The sequence below is a fragment of the Eurypyga helias genome, unplaced genomic scaffold, assembly GCF_000690775.1.
Source record: "Eurypyga helias isolate BGI_N326 unplaced genomic scaffold, ASM69077v1 scaffold11123, whole genome shotgun sequence".
Lineage (NCBI taxonomy): Eukaryota > Metazoa > Chordata > Aves > Eurypygiformes > Eurypygidae > Eurypyga > Eurypyga helias.
The window spans coordinates 22,892-43,483 of NW_010239233.1; the positions used below are offsets into that span (position 1 = coordinate 22,892).

At 36.0% G+C, this 20,592-nt stretch overlaps 1 protein-coding gene across 1 annotated transcript in view; it reads right to left on the reverse strand.

The window, feature by feature from the left end:
• The window catches only part of LOC104506940 (centlein-like), a gene marked incomplete at both ends in the record, with an annotated part of 26,533 nt that continues 5,941 nt past the window's right edge, over positions 1–20,592 (reverse strand). Inside the window, 5 exons of the mRNA XM_010148072.1 lie at positions 1–163; positions 3,702–3,835; positions 9,930–10,109; positions 10,698–10,808; positions 11,417–11,440. Of these exons, the coding sequence (XP_010146374.1) occupies positions 1–163; positions 3,702–3,835; positions 9,930–10,109; positions 10,698–10,808; positions 11,417–11,440 (612 nt within the window). The remainder of the gene's footprint in view (positions 164–3,701; positions 3,836–9,929; positions 10,110–10,697; positions 10,809–11,416; positions 11,441–20,592) is intronic.

The following is a 20,592-nucleotide window of genomic DNA, read 5'->3' on the forward strand; positions in this document are numbered from 1 at the left end:
TTCTTGATATGATGTTGCTTCAGCTGTGTGAGCATCTTCTTTGTCTTTCAGTCTTTTCTGTGCCTCAGTATTGAAAGCCTGAAGCTGCTTTATCAGCTCAGCCTGCTGTGCTCTATGTTCAGTGTTTAGTCTGTAAAGATTCTGCAGTTCCTGCAACTCTTTCCTGTGCAAAACAAGCAATAAGGAGAAATTAAGAAAAAGAACAACAATGACCTCCATTAAACAAGAGTGTTCAAATAATTTTATTGTAGATAATGAGCTTCCTATTTTAATTTATTTTTCCATCAATTGTCTTACAAACACTAGAAGTTACATATAAAATATTTATCACATACTTTTGTGCAATATCTACAAACCAGTTAAGTTTCAAAGTGGAATGCCTTTCAATTTCCCTCTAATGCTCTAACTGCTCAAAAATAAATGGATTTTCACTACTGAATCAACACTTTCTAATCAATATTCAGTTAACTCTTTAGCAGTGTCAAAATGTAAAATATTAAATTTTACACTCCATGTGCTCTAAAGTTGTTTGGATTTTTTAACTAGAATCATCAGGAAAAAAGTTTTCTTAACTTGCAGAGTATGGGCAATGCAAATCTATTCTGAAATGCATCTGCTCCCTAGACACACAAAGTATGTCTGCTGACATACTTCAGCAGATACAGGCCCAGCATATGACAACAACCATAAGCAAAATAAATAAACTTTGGAGTGTATTCTATAACATTACAAATACAAAAGCTCTATTAGAACAACATTAGGAATCGTGTTGTAATGCAGCCATAGGATAGATCTAGTACAATCAATCTGCTTGAGAATTTCACTGTTCTGCTGATAGATCTTATATATTAGGGTAGAAACAAAGATCAGTAACTCTTACTTATTATAAACCAAGATTAAAAACTTGGAATATTTTCTGTAACACCTGTTAAAAGTTCAGGTGACACCATTAATCCCTTTTTATATATTTTCTACTTAATTCCATATTTAATTCACAAGCACATACCACACCAGTATTACACAGAGATACAGAAATATAAGTTTATCACACCAACTAGTTTTCTTCTTCCTTTCTCAAAGAACTTTCTGGGTGACCTCCAACACAAATGGGACTTAACCATGCCTACAATTATCATTAACAACAAGAGTAATCATTAGACTTTGAAAGCACTGCTGGATATGTCCAAAGACTAGCGTACAAAAGGTAAGCAGCAATACCAACTTCATTGTGTTTTCCTGAGAAACCGCAGAATGATGAAGAAACCATTTCAAGGGAACATTCAGAAAAACACTTCTTAAAACCTCTGCCCCTACTTAATACGTTGACTGTTCACTAAAGGTACAACAGTAATTATATAAAAATTGAAATTACACATGCCACAGCCTGACAACTTCATTCTGTTGAAAAAGCACCATTTAATAAAGCTTGTAAACAGGCCAATACAGAAGAACATTTAAGGACATGCTTACTTAACAGTATTTAAGTCCTGCTGTTCTCAACAAGATGTAAAGTAGCTCCTCAAAATGAACAACAGCAGAGGTACATTAAGGACTCTTTATGTAACAAAACCAAAGTACAACTGCAGTATGTACTACCTTAATGCTGCTCACAAGCACAGCAGCAGAAATAAGGACGCAGTGACACATTAGCACTTTCCAACAGCCTGTAAAACACGCTTCCAAACAAGCGCTTGCTTCATTCCCTGACTGTGAGTACACAATATAAAATGACACATCTTTGTACTGCAGTTAAAACAGAGATTATATTAATTTTCCACAGATTCTCCCATCAGATTTTAATTTTGCTGGGGAAGGGAAAAACATGGGATAACAGAATCCTCAGATACTGCTGGACTGCACTTTAAACTGTATGCAAGCATCAGTGCAGTCATCTGCACCTGTCACCTGAGAACACGCATACTGCGTGTTCTCTCATAGTCTGCCCACCAAGCGTATTAAGGTCAACGGGAACCTCTTCTGTTGACTGTTACCAGGCTTTGACTCACAGCCTAAAGGGCAGGGGGTGGGGTAGAAGCTAAACCTTGCAGCCATCCAAGAACTTCCGCATAGCCCCAACACAGGTTAACATGTTTGCTCGTTTAACTCAAGGATTTTTAAATATAAGAAAACTCAATCACTGTTCCATTTACACCACATTTCAAAAATCAAGCTTTATTTCTTCACACACATATCCTAACTTGCTTTATTTGAGTAAAATGTTATAGAAAATAGTTGCAATCTGAAAAATTCTTGAGACATGGAAATAGACAACTACTGTATTTTAACTAAATTAAATACACTATGCATTACAACTGCTTTTACCCTTTTTTATGTGAATGAGACTTTTTACATTTTAAATCCACAAGGGAAACTTTTTATTTCATTTTTACACAGGAATGAGGAAGTGATGCTCAATCTTATTAGAAATAATTCAGCACCAATGGTGCAACACAAATAAATTCACAGAATGATATCACTTTTGATAACAGACAGGCCAACTTGGTGAAGGAAGCTTTAATCTAGGGATGGTAGGGAACAGAGATGTTTGACCAAGTAACAAGGGAGGAAGGTGTGGCCTGGGCTGGCAAGCAAAGGGCACAGGTTTTTGCAGACAAGAAAGCCCTTGCGATGAAAAACACGAGGCCCAAGGAGGACCACCTCAAGTGCATGCCCACAAATAAGGGAGTGCTGACAGGACATCAACATGGGGGAGGCTCTTAAGAGTTTTCCTGGGTAATAAGCACAAATGGGTACCCATCTGAAGACGATGTTCAGATGAACACAGCATGTCCCCATGGGAGGGTGACAGAAGGAATTGGGAGATCTGTCTGCAGTTTCAGGGCTCATTAGCATGAGAGAGACAATGTGGGATAACTCACATGACTGGAGTGCTGTCATACATGGATACAGGCTCTTTGGGAAGGCCAGGCATGGATAGCCAGAAGTTTCTGGCCCTTTCTGAATGGATGGAGCTCTGCCTTGGAATGGGCAATCAGCCACTCAAGACAGTGAGAGTCAGGTGTGAGAAGACCAGTGCGGACAACATGGTAGCTGCCTGCTGATCCTTCCTGATCAGCTAGAAAAATAAACTCCTTTTCAGAAAACTAATCTAACCAACTAATCTAACCAATTCATGTAATTCATTCCATCCTTCGCTTCTTTTCCACTGCTCAAACAATGCAGCACTAATCTTCAAGATTCAGTGTAAAGAAGCAGTGTGTGAAACCTAAGATAAAGCTTAAATGAGTGCACTTAAGCCTTTAGCAAAGGCCTACGTAGACTTCTGCTTACTCATCAGATTTTACTCTAATTTTAGAAGTTGACGTTAGGCTTAAAGTTTTTCTAACTTTAGGGTACTTAGCCTCTTAAATTACATGTTTGTGTCACTAATCATATTGGTATTTTCTTACTTTCAGAGGAGATAAGTAGTTATGACATAATGCTAATTACAGAAATGTAAATTTTGAAGTCCATCCCTACTCAAAACCAGATAATAATATACTGAGTCAAAATATATCAGAGAGAGTCTACATAAAATGTCACCTACTGGTAGACTTCCAAAAGCTTTATAACTTGCAGAACAGAATGGTGTGAAAATGCACTGTGGCCCAAAAATACCTTTAATGCAAGATACTGCCTTGTAAGTGGAACAATAGCCTTTTTGAGAAGGTTCTGAGTTAATGAGATAACATAATACTTACTTAGCTCTGATCACGTCACAATCCTTCTGGGAAAGTTCCTCCTGTTTGGCAGCTACCTGAGTTGACAAGTCACTGCACATACTGTTCAAATCTTTAACTTGTTCTCTTGCCTTTGCTAAATCAGTTTCCAAATCCTGCAAACAAAGCATTTGAAATATATTAAAGGCAAAGTACAAGAAAGTTAAAATCTACTACATGTGTCATCTACATGTATAGGCATATAGATGTGCACACACATGCATGCATGTTTATTGTGGTCTAAGCAAACATATATGCACGTATCTGCATGTGTACATATATGAAAAATGTGAAATACCAGGAAAAAAAAAAAGGTGTATTTCATATTTTAGGTGGCCATCTATTATTTATTGTAGGAAGTTTTCCTGTAAGAATTTTTCCTTAATTGATTTGTTGGTTGCATGTGGAAGGAGAATACTGAATCAAATCTTTGCAAATCAATAGTACACTATTTAACCACTAAACCAACTAAATTTTGTTTTCTGTGTAGAAATCAAGGAGAAAAAACCTACTCCTAACAAAAAGCAGCTATATATTCATTGTTTTAAGTTCTCAAAAAATTGCACAATATTGCACACATGAACTAAGAATCATGGACACAGATTCATTTTTGAGACCGCTTGTTAATTCTGCTCTGATTTTGCACTTCTAATTCAGTGCAAAGAATAGTTTCTTCAGGAAAACAAACAACACAGAAGAAAACTTCCGGACATGCTCTTTGAAAACAATGCAAACAAGCAAGAGTTTTGCCTTTTACAGTAACCCTTTACTGTAGAAGACAGTCAGCCAATGTGAAGGTGTATGTGGGAAATACAGCAGCAAGGCCGCTTCCTCAAGCAAGACTCCAGTCTCTATATAGGGACCTTACTGGAGTTCTCCAGAGGTTCATCAGCTTAGAAGAGTACCTCAGTCCTTCATGAGCTTCGTGTGACTATTCTTGCACAGTGTTTTGAGGCAATAATGGAAATGGAAATGTTACAGCAATATCTAGAGCAGAGTTTCAGAAGGTGGCAGTGGCCTTAGACCTGCTTTGGTATCACACTACAGAGGCACGATCACTTGTTCTCAGTAAGGTAAATAATCAAGGATTCACCAAAAACTGAAAATAAATACCTCCTAGTAGGATAGCATTCCTAATACACTGTCAACAATGTATTAGTTTACCTTCCATTTACATACAGACTTAAATAAATAAAGAAAAGCCTATTTTCCCCTTTCAGCAAAGATGACAAATATTGAAGGTATAAAAACATATTTATAGCTGAAAAGCAAATAATTAATTGTCTATTTAAAATAGCATAGAAATGTCTTATACATATCAGAAGTGGATATATCAGAAGTGTACTACATTCATATCCTTTTAAGACAGGAATTATCATGCCCTGTTAAGAACAGTAACATTAATATGAGGAAATAGCAAGATCCATTAATGAATGAGGTAGGAAAACTATTCGTTTCATGATAAATGTCAGACTATATACCTGAATAATAATTCATCAGTCAATCTCAAAGGATGCGTAGCAAAAATTATTTTTTCTCAGATAACAAAAGATTTCAGAATTATATGAGACACTTCATTCTATCAACACATGAAAATGTTGCAGTGTAAAAAAGGTATTTATAACTTGCAGACAAATAATCTTAGGGTTTTGCCTCTGTGATTTTTCTCCACATCAGCTTAAAGTTATTGTACATGTGAACAAAAATTTTAACATTTCACATTTTCTGTGAAGTAATCCTATCTGCCTATCTTTCACACCATGCAATAGAGTCGCAAGGTTTTTTTTTGTGGGAGAGTAAAAAAAATATCTGATCTTACCAATACTTAAGTTACCATCATGCATTCCAGGGTACCATACAAAGAATAGGCAACAAATGATTTTGTCATAAATACAATTTAGAAGTTATGCAACGGCAAAAATTTAAAACAGGAAAAAAAGTATCTTTAAGTACTTAACCCCATTTGTGACATATGCAACTTCAGATATTGATTTCAACTAGTAGATTCATCGGTTCAACCTTCTGAACCGACTTTAAAACCTTGACTTTTTTGGGCGGAAATCAGAAGCATTACTGAAAGGGCAAAACAGGAAAAGGGGACAAGAAGGGACTGATTACAAAAATAGCTTATAAACTGAAATATGAATATACTGAGGCATTTGGTAGAGCTTATGTTTGTAAGTCGGAAATCTAAGATTATGAAATAACCTATAATCTTTCACATTCACCTTCTCAGTATATCGATTTTTAAAATCACATAGAATATATTATGTTGCCTTTTAGTTGATATAGAAGCTGAGAAGGTAGTTTCTTTCCAAAAACATGCAGACTGAAAGTTTGTTAAATTCCTTAAACCTGATTTTCAAATAAAAGTAAGTTTCATTTGTACATACAAACTGTTTAGAATGCAGTTTTAAACATAATAAAGCAAAATAAGTGGTCTTTAAAATAAAGTCAAAATATCTAACAATTCAGTTATATAAGGAAGAAAACAGAAAAATAGAAGACACAGTAAAAGACACTTCTTTATAGTAGTATTTAAAGTGAAGCTCAAAAAATAAACCTAGTTATTTCTAGCCATGAAAAGTAGTGATCCTAATGAAATGAAGATAAATAGCAGAATAATTATTTACAGTAAATATTACAGAAATGTTTTGATTATTTCAAGCACAAGAAGTATAAATTTGGAAAAAACAGAAAAGCTGAATTTAAAACAATTTAAAACCTGAAAATCACAACACACAGAGAAGTCATGAGGCAGCACAGTTGTGCTTAGATTACGGACTCACTGTGAATGAACGCTAAGGTTTTGCTATTTGTAGCTTCAAACCCTTAGACACTTTCAAATACAGCAGTTTTGTTTTCCTGTTTTTTCTTGTTATGTATTACGACAGAAATCAGTATTTTTTCAATGTCCCATCTCAATAAAACCCTCATTTTTCAGTGGAACTAAAATCCCAAGCATCTTATGACAGAGATGGCTGTTTCTCAGAGTTTTTAATTTTAAAAAAAGAGAACAGCTCTCCCTGTTTCTTTAAAAGCTCCCACCTTCAGACATGACATTAACATTTACCATTTATTAGTAGTGACTTTTTTTGTGTCTATATAGAAAGCCTTTTGTGAATGCCCGACTTTGGAAAATACATATTTTTATTATTATGAAACAATAGCTTAAGTAACCTCCACCTGAAGAATAATAAAATAACTAAAACGCCTGGTTCATTCTTAAATATGGAGACACATCTATGCATAAGTGGCTGATTGACAGCTATTCCACTTGTGTACTTTTGGAAGACACAGAAAGCTGATATAAGCCTTGGGAAGCACAGAAAAGTAACCCTCAAGAACTACTTTAAGGCAGAAAGCAAAACCCTATGTTAGTTTTTTGTACAACGCACACTACCTATATGAAGGTATATATGGGGAAGACAAACAATAAAACACAATTGCCACCCTTTCAGCCACCTTATCAGATCTCTTCCTGCTAATCTGCCTCACTTGGATTTCACCTAATATAACAGATATTTGAAGAAATATTCCTCAAATGGAGAAGTCATTTTTAGAAAGTGACACTTTTCTGCACAGAGAATGGTTTAAAGACTTAAAAAAATTGGCCAGTAACAGTTAAGGCTCTGAACAGAGGGGCAACTTCTTCAAAAGAAGAATCTGTTATTTAGACCAAGCATTTCTATCACCTACTAAGCATTATAAAAACAGTGTTGGTGTATCTTACATTTTTAAGATTTCACTTTATTCTTTCACAGAGGTAGGAAATTAACATGAATAGTGTCTGTATAAACTGTCCTCTACAACAGCGTTAAATGTAGTGTTTATTACTGAAAAACAAAGAGAGATGCTGGTTCAACTCCCAGACTCATGGCTGAGAGGCAGAACCGACTTTCAGAACAGGATATAACTTCTGAATTCAAATTATTTTTATCTATAACCATTTTGACAATCACTTCAGAACAATACAACTCGATTGTTGAATTTGCTCATAAACTACTTCTTAAAAGATTTCAGGGACGTGTTACATTGAGGTGTATGTATTAAAACATCATCTGAAGCCCAATATCATGTAGTGCGATAATGTCATATTTGGCTTCTGTGAATAAGGAAATAATTATTCTTTATTGTTTATAAGCATCCTGTTAACAGCCAACCTGGCATCCAGTATTGATTCTTGAGTGCCAAAAAACAGAAATGAGGAATGTCAAGAGCAGAGGAAGAAAATAATTCTAACAGAAACTTAAATTTTCAAGCAAATATTTACAGGAAGAGTATATGTAAAAACAGTGATGAACTACAAAAATAACTGGCTGGTGAGGAACTGGGGAGGTCTCCAAGGCACAGCCCCTGCTTAAGCAGGTTGAGCCAGGGGGTCTGAGCAGACTGTTCAGGGATTTACAAAGTCAGGAGTTGAAACTTCCTAAGGATGGAGATGGTCCAACCTCCCTGGGCCCCACCCCCACTCCTGGGTTGTCCTCCTAGGGAAAAGGCTTCTTCTCAACAGCCTCAGCTTCTCCATTGTCATCTTGTGCTGCCTCATACACTTCTGTCACACAAAGCTGTGAAGAGCTTGGCTACACCTCCTCTATCCCCTCCTGTTGGTGCCAGTAATGCTGCTGGATGGCGCCAGTCCCAGAGCCATCCCTCCTCCTGGCTAAGCCAGATGGTCCCACAGGCTCTCCTCAAAAGGCAATGTCTCCAAGCCCTACTGTCTCCCCTCCAGACAGTTTACTGATATCTTTCTTGTATTCTATCCAAAGATCAGTGCAGTATCTACAGTAGTGAGCAGAGGAGGTCAATTCTGTCACAGCTCTTGGGGCCTGAGATCTTCATCTTCTCAGGATCTTGGTCTTCACAATTTCATGGTGACTACAGACAAAACTGTCTTAATCAGTTCTTCCTTGTTTGGGCACAGCAGATCCAGCTATATGTCATTTGTGCTTGGCTCAGGGAATACCCATCTCAAGAAATAAGCTCTGTCACATTCCAAACATCACCTTGACCTGCTTGTGACCCCACTCCGGAAAAACTGACACTTCTTATTCCCATCCCTGGAATCATGTGGCTGTGATGCATCTTTCTCTCTTGAGCATGTCTTATCAGTGAGAAGGATAGATACACTAAAAATCATTCTGTTTTCACTGAAGGTGTAGATAATGATTTTCACTAATTCATCCAATACTACAAGAACTACATTCAATAACTTGAAAATTACTTAATCAGTTTAGTAGACACCAGATTTTCTCCCCCAAGTATCAACAAACCATTCTTTCTCCTGGGAATCCTACAATCCTTTCATCATAACAACTAAAAAGGTGGTAATTTGCAAGAACTTTACTTCCCATGTTAACAGAGCTGAATGAAGCTCTTTACAAAGTGTTTCCATCAGCACAGAAGTGTCACCAAAACCACTGAACTGCGAATGGAGGAAAAAAGATGTTTCTGTGCATGATGTAATTAGTTACTGTATTGAATATAGCAGAAGGTCATGTAAAAGAGCACAGCATTCTAAGTGTTCATTTACCACATAAATAAAAAGAATCCACTAAACAGGTGTTTAGATAAGCATCCATCAAATGCTTTGATACCATGTTTGTGGCTTACTTCTTACAAGAATTTTAAAAGATCTTGTCAATTTTCACCAGCAAACAAGACAAAGTATCATTTAAATAAAAGACAGTATTCTGTACAGTGCATTTCCTTTTTCATTCTATCGTAACAGTGAACATATTTTTTTAATATATTATATGGAATACTAAGGCCTCTCAGAGTGGAGCCCTCTGGAGGCTAGGACACAATTTATTCCAAACTGCAGTTAAAGTTTTAAAGTGTTCAACCAAAACAACAAATATGGAGTCTAATGCAATCAAACTGTAGGTAAGTAAATTATACATTGTGAAAAAATTGTGAATGATAATACTTTTAAGATTTCATTATTTCACATATATATATTTTATCTTAAAATACAGTATCTTTCATTTTTTAATGATTACATTTTAAGATGACTATTTGAAGTCAGATTCCTGCTTCGCAACATCAATTTTTAAAAAGCTGTGGGTCTTAAGTGAAGGAATGTAAATGAATGCAAGTCCCCACTGGTAGATTTGAATACATAACTTGTTATTTAAAGAAAATAACTTGTGCAAATGTCTGGAGAAGTTAATTCTGAAATAACATCCAGTAGTCCATTCCACCTCATACCTTTATTCTGGCATCATTGTCATTTTTTTCTGTTTTCCATTGTGCCTCCAGCTTCCTCAGTTTCTCCAGGTCACTTCGTAGGTCAGCACAGCATGTATTTAATCTCTTATTTTCCTCCTCCAGGTTTTTTATAACCAGTCTGTTTTGCTCTTCCTTCCTTTGTGCACACTCCTTAGTGTCCTGTAGAACAGTACCACAAGGGCCGATAAACAAAAAAAGTGAGAACTAATCAGCAAATATAAACTGTGCAGTTTTACTCTCACAGCAGCTTCTTCTATATTTGATGGCCAAGGTCACCTGTGTACTTTTATTGGCCTCTTTCATGCAGGTGGAAGGGTCATATTTTTTAGCTGGATGACAGCTTTGATGAGTACACATTTGCAAACAGCCCATTAATTGATCAAGCTGCCTTTGATGCTGTCCCCAGCTATTTTTGAGACCCACACAGACATATCCTCCCAGACCTCAGCTTTATCAATTAATAATGCCAGTCCCATCAGAATCTAATTACAAGAAGCCACATCTTCACACTCCTACTTTCTTTGCTCCATTTCCATCATTAACTATTTATCTGAAAGTTATAAAGCATGGATTCTTGGCTTTAAAGCATCTTCCTTGGAGTTGGTATGTGAGAAAACGGTAAGGTATAGCAAGGCCTAAGGCAATTTTTTCTCCAAGCTTGTCACTTTCTGTGCCACAAAGGCTGACATTGCTTAAAGAACTACTTCAAAGCTACAGTCTTATGAAACTATGTACAAGTCAATATACCTTAAGTTCCTGGCTTTTATCTTTAAATTTCTGGTTCAAGCCACTGAATTCCTTCTTCAAACGGGTATTTCCCTTATCCACAGCATTTTTTTTCAGTAGTAGCTTGTTTATCTCCCAACGCTGTTCTGCAAATTTCTATTAAAAAAAAAAGTGTTAATAGACAAAAAGCAATTTTTTGTCTGTTAACATAAAGAACACACATGTGCTGCATTTTAGACCTCTGAAATGTAACAATCGATGTAGTTTTATAGCATTATTTTGATTTCATTAGTACTTTAATCATACTCCAAACAGCATGACTACGACACAGAAACATAAATGAAGAACTGAGTATCATGCTGTTACTAAACAAAAGAGCCCACTGATGCAGAAGTGAGTAGAAATTATTCAGCCAGGCTTAAAGAAAGACAGTCATTTGCAGAAGTTATATTTGTGATTACAAATTACGAATGCATTAGAATAGTTGGACTTCTAGCATACCAAAAATGTAGTCAAAAAGTACCGTTCAAAATTCTCCACAATTCATTAAGATAATGAAAAGTAACTATTAAGTAAGGCAACTGAAAAATATTATGATACGAAATAGTTGTAAAAAGGGAATTACGTCTAACAGAATTTGCAGCTCAATGAAAATAAGAAAGCTCTGTTCAAAACAGACAGTAGTTTAGTTTACACACAGAGAGTAAAATCTTAGTGCCATCAAGAAAAAACACTTCAACTTTCTGTTTTAAGATACTTGCATTCTATTCTTATGACATTTGTATTAAAAAGCACTGTCAAATGCATGTTAAAATTCTGTAATTTTCTTCAAGACTGTTTTAATTCCACATAGTTTTGTCCCTTCCCTTTCTAAATCAAAATGGCATTAACCTAAAACATTTTCCTAGCAGTGACACTGTAACTGTAGTTAACAAAAAGATGAGACTTATCTCAGGACAAAAATGCAACTGCTTTGCCTTTATTATACAAGTAAAATGAAGCATATTCAGAAACTTAGAAAGTTATTAATCAGGATAGGTGATTTAGTTTATTCTACAATACTGCTGATAATACACGAGGGTTTTCAACCTCCAGACTAGATAAATATGGTTCACATTTATGTCAGACATGAAAAAGAATGAAAATGTGCTGAGAAAAAACACGTAAAAAAAGACACTTGAAGTCACATCCAACAACTATTGATTTTCAACTTACATGTAACCATTCAGGTAAACACCGTAGCTATGTCACCACTCAAGTCCACTTAACTCTCAAGAAGAAACACGGGTATTGCAGGTAGAGCAACCCTGGGTACACAGCAAGCTGTGGAGGGGTGAGCAGGGTTTGCTCCACGTGCTGAACGGTGTCAGCACACTGGCACCTAGAGCACCCACACTGCACAAGGGAGCTGTTCACAAAGCGATGGCCGCAGAAGGACGGCGCAGTTTTCTGAGCCTGAGCACCAGTTTGAATACCAGCTTCTCCTCAAGATCCGCACACCCTTCTGCCTAGTCTGCACACACAATTACCGAGCACAAAGTTAAACTTCTCTGCCTTTTCCACTGCAATATTTGACAATTAGCTCCACAAACTAAAACTTTCAGTATGACTGGAGTTAAATCATATAAAAAGCATTAATTTCACATATTTGATTATAAGACTAAGGTTGGCAGAAGTAATTTCTTTATCAGGTATTATTTAAACCACTAGTGAGAAAGTGTGATTAAGGCATGTGAAAAATATATTTGAAGATTAATTTCATTGTACATTTGTGTATTAAGCAAATGTCTTAGTCATCAAAAATATACATTACTTTGTGTGGATTGTATCTTTCCCTTGTTTGTTTATTTTTTTACTTTTTAACAGAGGCTTTTGCTGTAACTTTTTCCAAATTACTTTGAATATCTGCCTCTTCTGTATAGCTCTTCATTCTTTCTACACATCACATTGTCACCTTCCTTGCAAATATTTTTGTTGTTCTCTTTCTTCTCCTACCGCCATCTCCAAATCTTTTGTATACATTGTTCCTACATATTTAGTAAATTTATTTTAGCCCTCTGACCACTACTTTTATCCACACAATGTAACCAATATGGTACCATTCCTTGTAAAATTAAAAAAAAAAAATCAAAAAAAACCCCCACCATACTACATAGCAGAAACTATGCCCAAGCAAGAACAAACCCTGCAATCAATCCAGTGTATGTGATATGTAATGTAATCCAGCCAACCTGCATAGCAAATACTGAAAATAAACAACCATGAATAGATAATATTCAGTAAAGAGGGTAGGGAGGCATGAAGGTTATTTTTTTTTCTGCACTAAAACCTTCATTTAATAAATTTTTTTTTAAAAAGACCTCATACTCTATAGCAGCTACAGTACAATTCAAAGAATATATGTAATTATGTACTTTCTAACAGTAGGCTTTAAAAACAAGGAAATAAAGTGAATGTGAATTGAAATGAATGGAAAAAATAGAATAAAAGTTGAGAAAAAATGAAAGAAAATCTAAAAACTTCATATTCTCATATCTTGGATTTTTGCCTCAGATGTCATTAATTCCAATCAACCAAGCAGACAAAAAAAAAAAGAGGAAAGCCACTAAAAAGAGAACTAGCTTGTATTTAAAAGTGTTTAATTGGTAACTTAATAGTCAAATTAATTTAATAGATAATTAAATAGTTCAAAGTTATAGCATACCTGTTTATTTTTTAAAATATAACCAACTCCCCACAGAGACTCATTCTACAACACTGGCATTTTCTACAGACTCCAGTCAAAGTTTGCCTAAGATTAAAGCTTCATAATCATTCTTCTATTTCTTCCAAAGAAAAACTAAAACTGAATTTCAGATTCAGAAATTCATATGATATTTTTCGCAGAGACATAACCCAGTGCATAAACCTTCTCAGCCTCATTTGTTATCAGCAGACGTTAAGGAAGGGATAATGAAATTAAACCTCCTCTTAACTAAGGACTCCCCTCTTTCATATTTTGAACCTACCAGACACAAGGCTCAATTTTCACTATTCTAAATGTGAAATATTTGCTCTTCAGATATATTATTACAGTTGCAGGAACAAATTGTTGCTGGCAGAGACTATTTAGTTGCGTCTTTAAAAAGGTATGAATCCACATTACCACAGAAAGCATTAGTTATTTTCTTTGCCTCCCTCCCTCTCATTCCCCAGGTCCTCATAGAATTTGAGTAAGCATCTCCTTTGAGTCTTCCTTCCAGCTCATTACTACTTGTTTAACATTTATCAAGACAAAGCCTGTATTTGAAGAACAAACTTAGAAATTCTACCTATCTGAAGGAGCCTGGTGGCTCTAACAGTTTAAAATTCAAATACGTGCTTTCACAAAACCTCAAAGTGCAGCTCCAGCTCCTTAAGGCTTCTAATTTTTGAGTACACAGGCTGCATTGTTTGACTGCTTATTCTCATTACACACTTCACTGAAACTGATAAGCACATATGTATTGTCAAGTAAAATCAATGATCTTTGGTCCTGTTTGGAATGGGATGTTTTCCAGCAATTTGGAGGATGAATTAAGACATGAAGGTACAAAAGTTCAACTAGCTGTTTCAAATGTTTGTTCCATATTGCTGAGATGAGATTTTAAATTCAAATAAGCTATTTACTTGGCATACTCTTCACGACAATCAGACAGATAATCCTGAATCAAATTTGGACACTCATTACTTATCCCCTCAACTGACCCACTTAGGACTTCAAAACAATCAAAAATCAAATATGCCATATCAATCATTAAGCATCAAACTCACTCAAGTAGTCTACAAAGTCATCTACTGCAGCAGCATTGAAACATTATTTAGGTAAGCTACACCTGTATGGAAAAGATCCTGTTATGCTTTGAAGTATTTTTCTTGGGTACAACTTTGATTGGTTCTATCTTTTCCTCTAAATGAATTGCACTTTTACTCTCAAATCTACTCATTTCACATGCTTATAAAGAGGGAAAATAAAAAAACCAAAAACAAAACCCAAAAATAACAAAACACTAAACCCAGCAGTATTACTCGAGAACCATGACTGAGTAGAAATCAGGGCCATAAAGAACTTCTGAGATACAGACAATTAAGTAAATTATCATCTGCCTTTGTGCTGCTGGTTTTTTGCACTTTGCTTCCTCTACTTACAAATTATATTGTATAATAGGAAGAAAAGAGTAAAGACTGATTTCTTAGAGCAGAGAATACAAGCAGTGTTCCTACAAGACTACCTACTGTATTAGGCAAGTGAAACAGCAGGATAAAAACATACCTGATCAACACATGGGAAAACCTCCTACATGAGGTTATTTTGACAGACTTCACCAGATAAAAACACTCAATCAGGAAAGAGTTCATCTATTCCCATACTATCTATTGGTTTTGCCTAGATACCATAAAAGACAGGCTAAGGCTACACAAGAACAATCTCACCTTCCATTTTGCATTGACTGAAGCTGTACTTGTTTGAACATAGCAGCACAAAAGCAACGTTCAATGGGCTTTTGACAGCTTGGTGCTCAGTAATTAAAAAAAAACACCTCACATAACTAAGAGAACTAGAGTCCACTTCAAATGGTTTTCCATAAACAAACTTCCAAATATAAGAAAGTCAGCTGCATTCTAGAAGTGAATTTGCTCTAATGAAAACCAAAGGAATCTGATTTTATCCTTTTGTTTAGCTGGGAAGAATCAAAGAGTATCCCTTGTATACTGCTGGAGCCCAGAATGCTCCAGGCAACAGTACATACAAAGAAAGAAAACACTGTGACCTGGTGGAGCAGGTCTTTTGATGTTTAAGAGGAGTGTCATTCCAGAGTTCATTTTTATCCTTTCACAAGGAATCTCTAGCTACAACTTTTTTTCTTCTTCCCTAATAATATCAAATTGTTTACTGGCAAAAACTACTTTCATATCAATCTGTAGAGGAAGCAAAATCACATGCTAAGTCAAACGAAGAAAACAAGTTACAAAAACCACAGATCAAAACTGAAGGGAGAAAACAGTCCTTTTGCATCTTTGCTCTGTACATTTCAGAGTCTTTTCAAGGCAGTAGGATGTTATAATTATCTGTAAATATTTCATGTGAATAGATACACAAAAAGTCTTTTAATTAATCTTTATTTTTATCCAATGTGAATTTAGATGGCATACTGTCGCATGAAGACAGTGAAAGTGGCAACGAAACCACAACTCTTTAATGCTAGGAGTCTGTTTCCAAGAAGAATATGAGTTAGGATACAGCTACTAGGAGTTAAGGACTGTTTGATGTTGCACTCATCATCACTGAACTTCTTCTAGCCTTCAGTGAAAGGTTTTTTAATCTGCTACAGATAAAGCTCACAATAAGGACTATGGAACAACAGCTGTGCATCCTATTACATCATTAGGTGTTCTCCACAAATTTTTACATTTTTGGGATGAGGGGAACAAAAAAACCCCACACTCATAGTTCCACAGTTTGAAATTTGATGAGACTGCATTACTGAATCAGTATTGCGTATCTGACTCTATATAGGTTGATAAAACATAGATAGGGGTTTTTTTCATGTCAAGAAGTTAACTTAAATACCTACTTGATAGTTTATTCAAGATATCCCTAAAAATCATTCTAGCAGAAATGCAAAGCTGACACATATTTCCTTCATTGATGCTGCTAACAATACAGAAATGCAAGAATGCACCTTGTTTCTGTCACTGGCTGCTAAAGCACTTCACAAAACCCCTCAAGTCTCTGCACGACAGCATTAGAGGTGTCCATCTATGACTGCAATAAAGGGACATGCATTCAACCTCCACCACTAAAGGGATCAGGGTAACAAATAAACATTATATTCTGTGCTTTCTTCATTACATTCTTCATCAGAAGCTTTCATTGTGCAGTAGTACATGCCTAATATACCACATAAAAAAGATAAAAATTAACACAAGCAAAATAACTGGAATTGATGAAATACTGACTTATTTTCCACCCAAGCAGTGACCTTCAATGAAATCCTGACATCTTAAGCAGGAAAAAAAAAATTTACTAAATCTTAAATGTAAAAATACTTTTCTCTCTTTTAAAATTATTTTCCTCAAAATTTCTACTCCAATATTTACATATTCTCTCCCTTTCACCATCTTTTTTCTTACGAAGTAGTTGAGTTTACTTACTGCACACCTAACTTTCTCCCCTCCTTTCCAACTTTTTTTTTACATCAGAAATTGAACAGTAAGTAGACACTACTAAAAATGTACCAGCAATATGTCATTGTTCTCCATGATTCAGCTTTATCTAATCTCTTCTTAGATTTTTTTCAAATTTATTAATCCTCATGGTTCTAAACGTGAACATTCATATGCATGTTTAACAAAGAACATTTCCAGTTATATTCTTATATATTCTTCCCAAATAAAGAAAAACACAAAAGGAAAAAGAAAATGAACAAAAGAAATCTCTCTTCCGTCTCATGACTATTCATTAGATTCTTTAATTATTTTCAGATGTAGGATGAACAGAAGTTCTATGTAAATAATTCATGAAAAGGTAACCATATGTTATAGAAGTCATCTGCTGCATTTTGCAGTCTGCATGGTGTCTTTACATAGTCAAAATTACACCAGTAGTTACAATATAAAACACAAGTTATTTTTAAATCCATACTGCTCCAAAAGCAAAATGCCAACAGTGCTACCTGATTGTACAGTATCCTTCCAAAGGCATGCCTGTATTCACAGTTAACTGTTCAACTTAGAACTTGACCCCCAACAAGGACAAAAAAACGGAAAAATAGCAACTGGCATATAATGAATGTAAGTAAAACCCATGCAACAGTATTATGAGTACGTATCCCATTATTAATTCTTGGGTTTCACACCTGCCCTTGCACTATAACATTCTTAAATAAAGAAAACTAACCACAAAGTGAGGGGAATTGCTGTAGTGTAGCTCACTTGATTTTCATACCACCAAAAATTTGTTTGTTGATCCTTATCCCAACCCATGCTTTCCAGGACTCCTTGAGATGAAACAATTTAAAGAATGAGAATTTTTGAACCCCTATTTCTATCAATAATAGACATGAAATAAAACATGGTAACTTAAAGATGTTTAAAAGGAAAAACATTCTTAAAACACCGTCCATTCAAATGTGCTTACCTATGACTTGTGTGCTACAGAAAAAGGGCAGGTCTTTCTTGCAGGAGGAAGAAAAGAAAATCAAGATTCTTTAAAGCTCTTTTTAAGAGGATCAGGTAAGATGGTTCTACAGAGAAGCAGACCAGAAATTTGAGCAGCTGACTTCGCCCTGCAGGTAGGGAATATGTACTTACACCTTTACCACTAATCGGTCTTGCTCCTGAATTCTCACCTGACCCATAGATTAAGGAAGGGTCAAACAGTATAATCTATCTTAGACACCAGGTTCCCTATTGCCCTCTTTGGACTTGTCTCATGTGATTAAATTGGTGTCTTCAGCAAAGTTTACCATCTTAATCAAACCACCTGACAGAATTTCTTAGTATTTGAACATGTGATAGAAATAAACTGTGACTTTATGTAGCTGATCAGTAAGTCTTGCACCCTAGCACATTGCTTGCACTAGTAACAGAGAAACCCTCTCTGGCCAGCAATCTGCTAAATAGGTCACAGCACTGATAAAACATTTTTATGATATGTACCATTACGTTCTACTCCAGCTACTCCTTACAACTACACTGTAGCACGTTCCTCTTCTCATCCTCTAAATCCAAAGCTCTACCATTTTTTTCACTTCTTACAATACCCTACAATGTTTTGTGTTCCTTCTGCTGGTTCCTCCACCGCACAGGCCCAGACCAAGCAAGCGTGGCCAGTGGCTGCATTTCTGCATTGACAAGGGAGCCAAATAGTGTGTCTGGCACATGCGCAGTAGGTTTGCTACCTCTGAAACAAGGACTACAAACACTACCCGCCCCACAAGGGGGCAATACTTAGAGGTGTTTTTTAACCAAAAAAAAAAACCAAACCTTTAATTTGGAAATGAGATGGAACTGCCAAAAAAGAAAAATTAAAAAGCTGTAGCTTCATGGTAACTCCAGCACCTCTCCCAGTGTAACATGAACGGCGGAAATGCATCTGCTAGGTGAAGAGGTTAACCGTCCATTTTCCTCTAATGAGAATATGACAGCTCTCAGAATAACTACCAAGAATACCAACAATATACTCTGACAATCCTGCCACATCTCTAGCATCACATTAACCATCAGCTGCTCTAAACAGATCCCCTTCCCTCTTTTGTCTAGTGATTCTCTGCAAGAAGATAGACTGGACTTTCTATAGGACCTACAACACAGCACTGCAGAGCAGCATTACCCAACACACTGATAACTTCTCTACCCGTTCCTCTCTTATTAGCAGCTACAGTTTGAAATTGTGGAAAGCAGCAGCTAAGCCCTCTAGGTCAAGCAGCAGAAAATCAAGAGTGTTTTCTTACCCCATATTATCTCTACTAATTCCACATTAAATCCAACAATCTGCTAAAATGAGCTTTTCTCTTTTCTTCACTGAAGAGCAGTATCTTGCTGGAACTGGTTTGGTTTTGCTTTGTTTGAGGTGTTTTTTCCCCTACATTTGCCTGTAGGAAAGGCCTATTTGAGGCCCTCTGAGTTAGTGTCTCTGGAAGCATACACGACTATGTGAGATCTGCGTGAAATGACACCTACTAGCATCCACTCCTGACACAGCAATATTTCATTACTCTCACATACATCAGTGCTGCCAGATCAGGTGTAGTAAATAAAGAACAGCTGTTGCTAAGATCAACTTTTCTGACAAGCTCCTTCCTAAGTGTGGTCAGCAGATTAGTGAGGGCAGAACCTAATCTCAAAGGGTACTGCATGCCTTGTCCTTAAGGAACAAAAATCTTCTTGAACTTGAGGAAATCTGTCTGTATTCAAAGAAGAAGCTATGATATATGAAAAGATTCCTCATCAAAAACATCCTTAAAGGGGGAATAAAATCCAGCTTCACCTTCTTAAAACTACACTGACCTCACAATTAAAAAAAAAGGTGTCACTACAGCCACCAGATAATGTACTGAACACAGTTAAGAAGTTAATCTCTTCTACTGTAAAAACAGTTTCCAATGGCTTCAGAAACCATTTGCATGTCAAGAAAAAAGGCATTCCTACTGTAACCCTAATTGGTTATATGATAACAATTCTTACCTGGACTGAACAAGAAATTTCCCAGACCAGACCCCTGCTCCACTGAGGATGAATGAGATCATAAAGATGAACACCCCCCTCTTTCCAGTACTGAGCTCAACTAACTTAAGAATCAAGCCTTTCAAACCAGCAGAAATGGGTAGAGCACAAGAAACCACATTTCTTCAGTGTACTTTTTCCTCTCTCATCTAAGTGCAGCCATCATTTCAGGCTTACTTTGTAGAAACACTACTGAGAACATGAAGAATGAGCAATAAAGATCCAGGAGCTTTAGTCAACTTCATGTTTGGTTACTCAGGCTAATTAATGAACATATGAAGCATGGATTTACAGCACACCCAACATGAACACCCTATATAGCTGCTTTTTTCAGATTAAGTAGGAAAACTCTTTCCTCAAAATGGAGTAAGCTACCTCACAGAAACACATTTTCAACTTGCAGAAAGAGCATTCCTACTGGGAATTCACACAAAAGTACTAATGAGCTGTAAAGGTACACTGTAATTTACAGCTTATTAATTTCTTCAGACAAACAAGCCCACTGGTGTTAGCCACAGTCATCATACAAACTACCTGAGGTAGTCTTCTATCAATAAAAAAGAATCAGCAGCTTTCAACTATCTGAATAATAAATACATTTCCCCCCCCCCCATCTTTCTCATTCAGACTAGCTCCTTAACAAAATATCTTTCCCTTAATTTTATGAGAA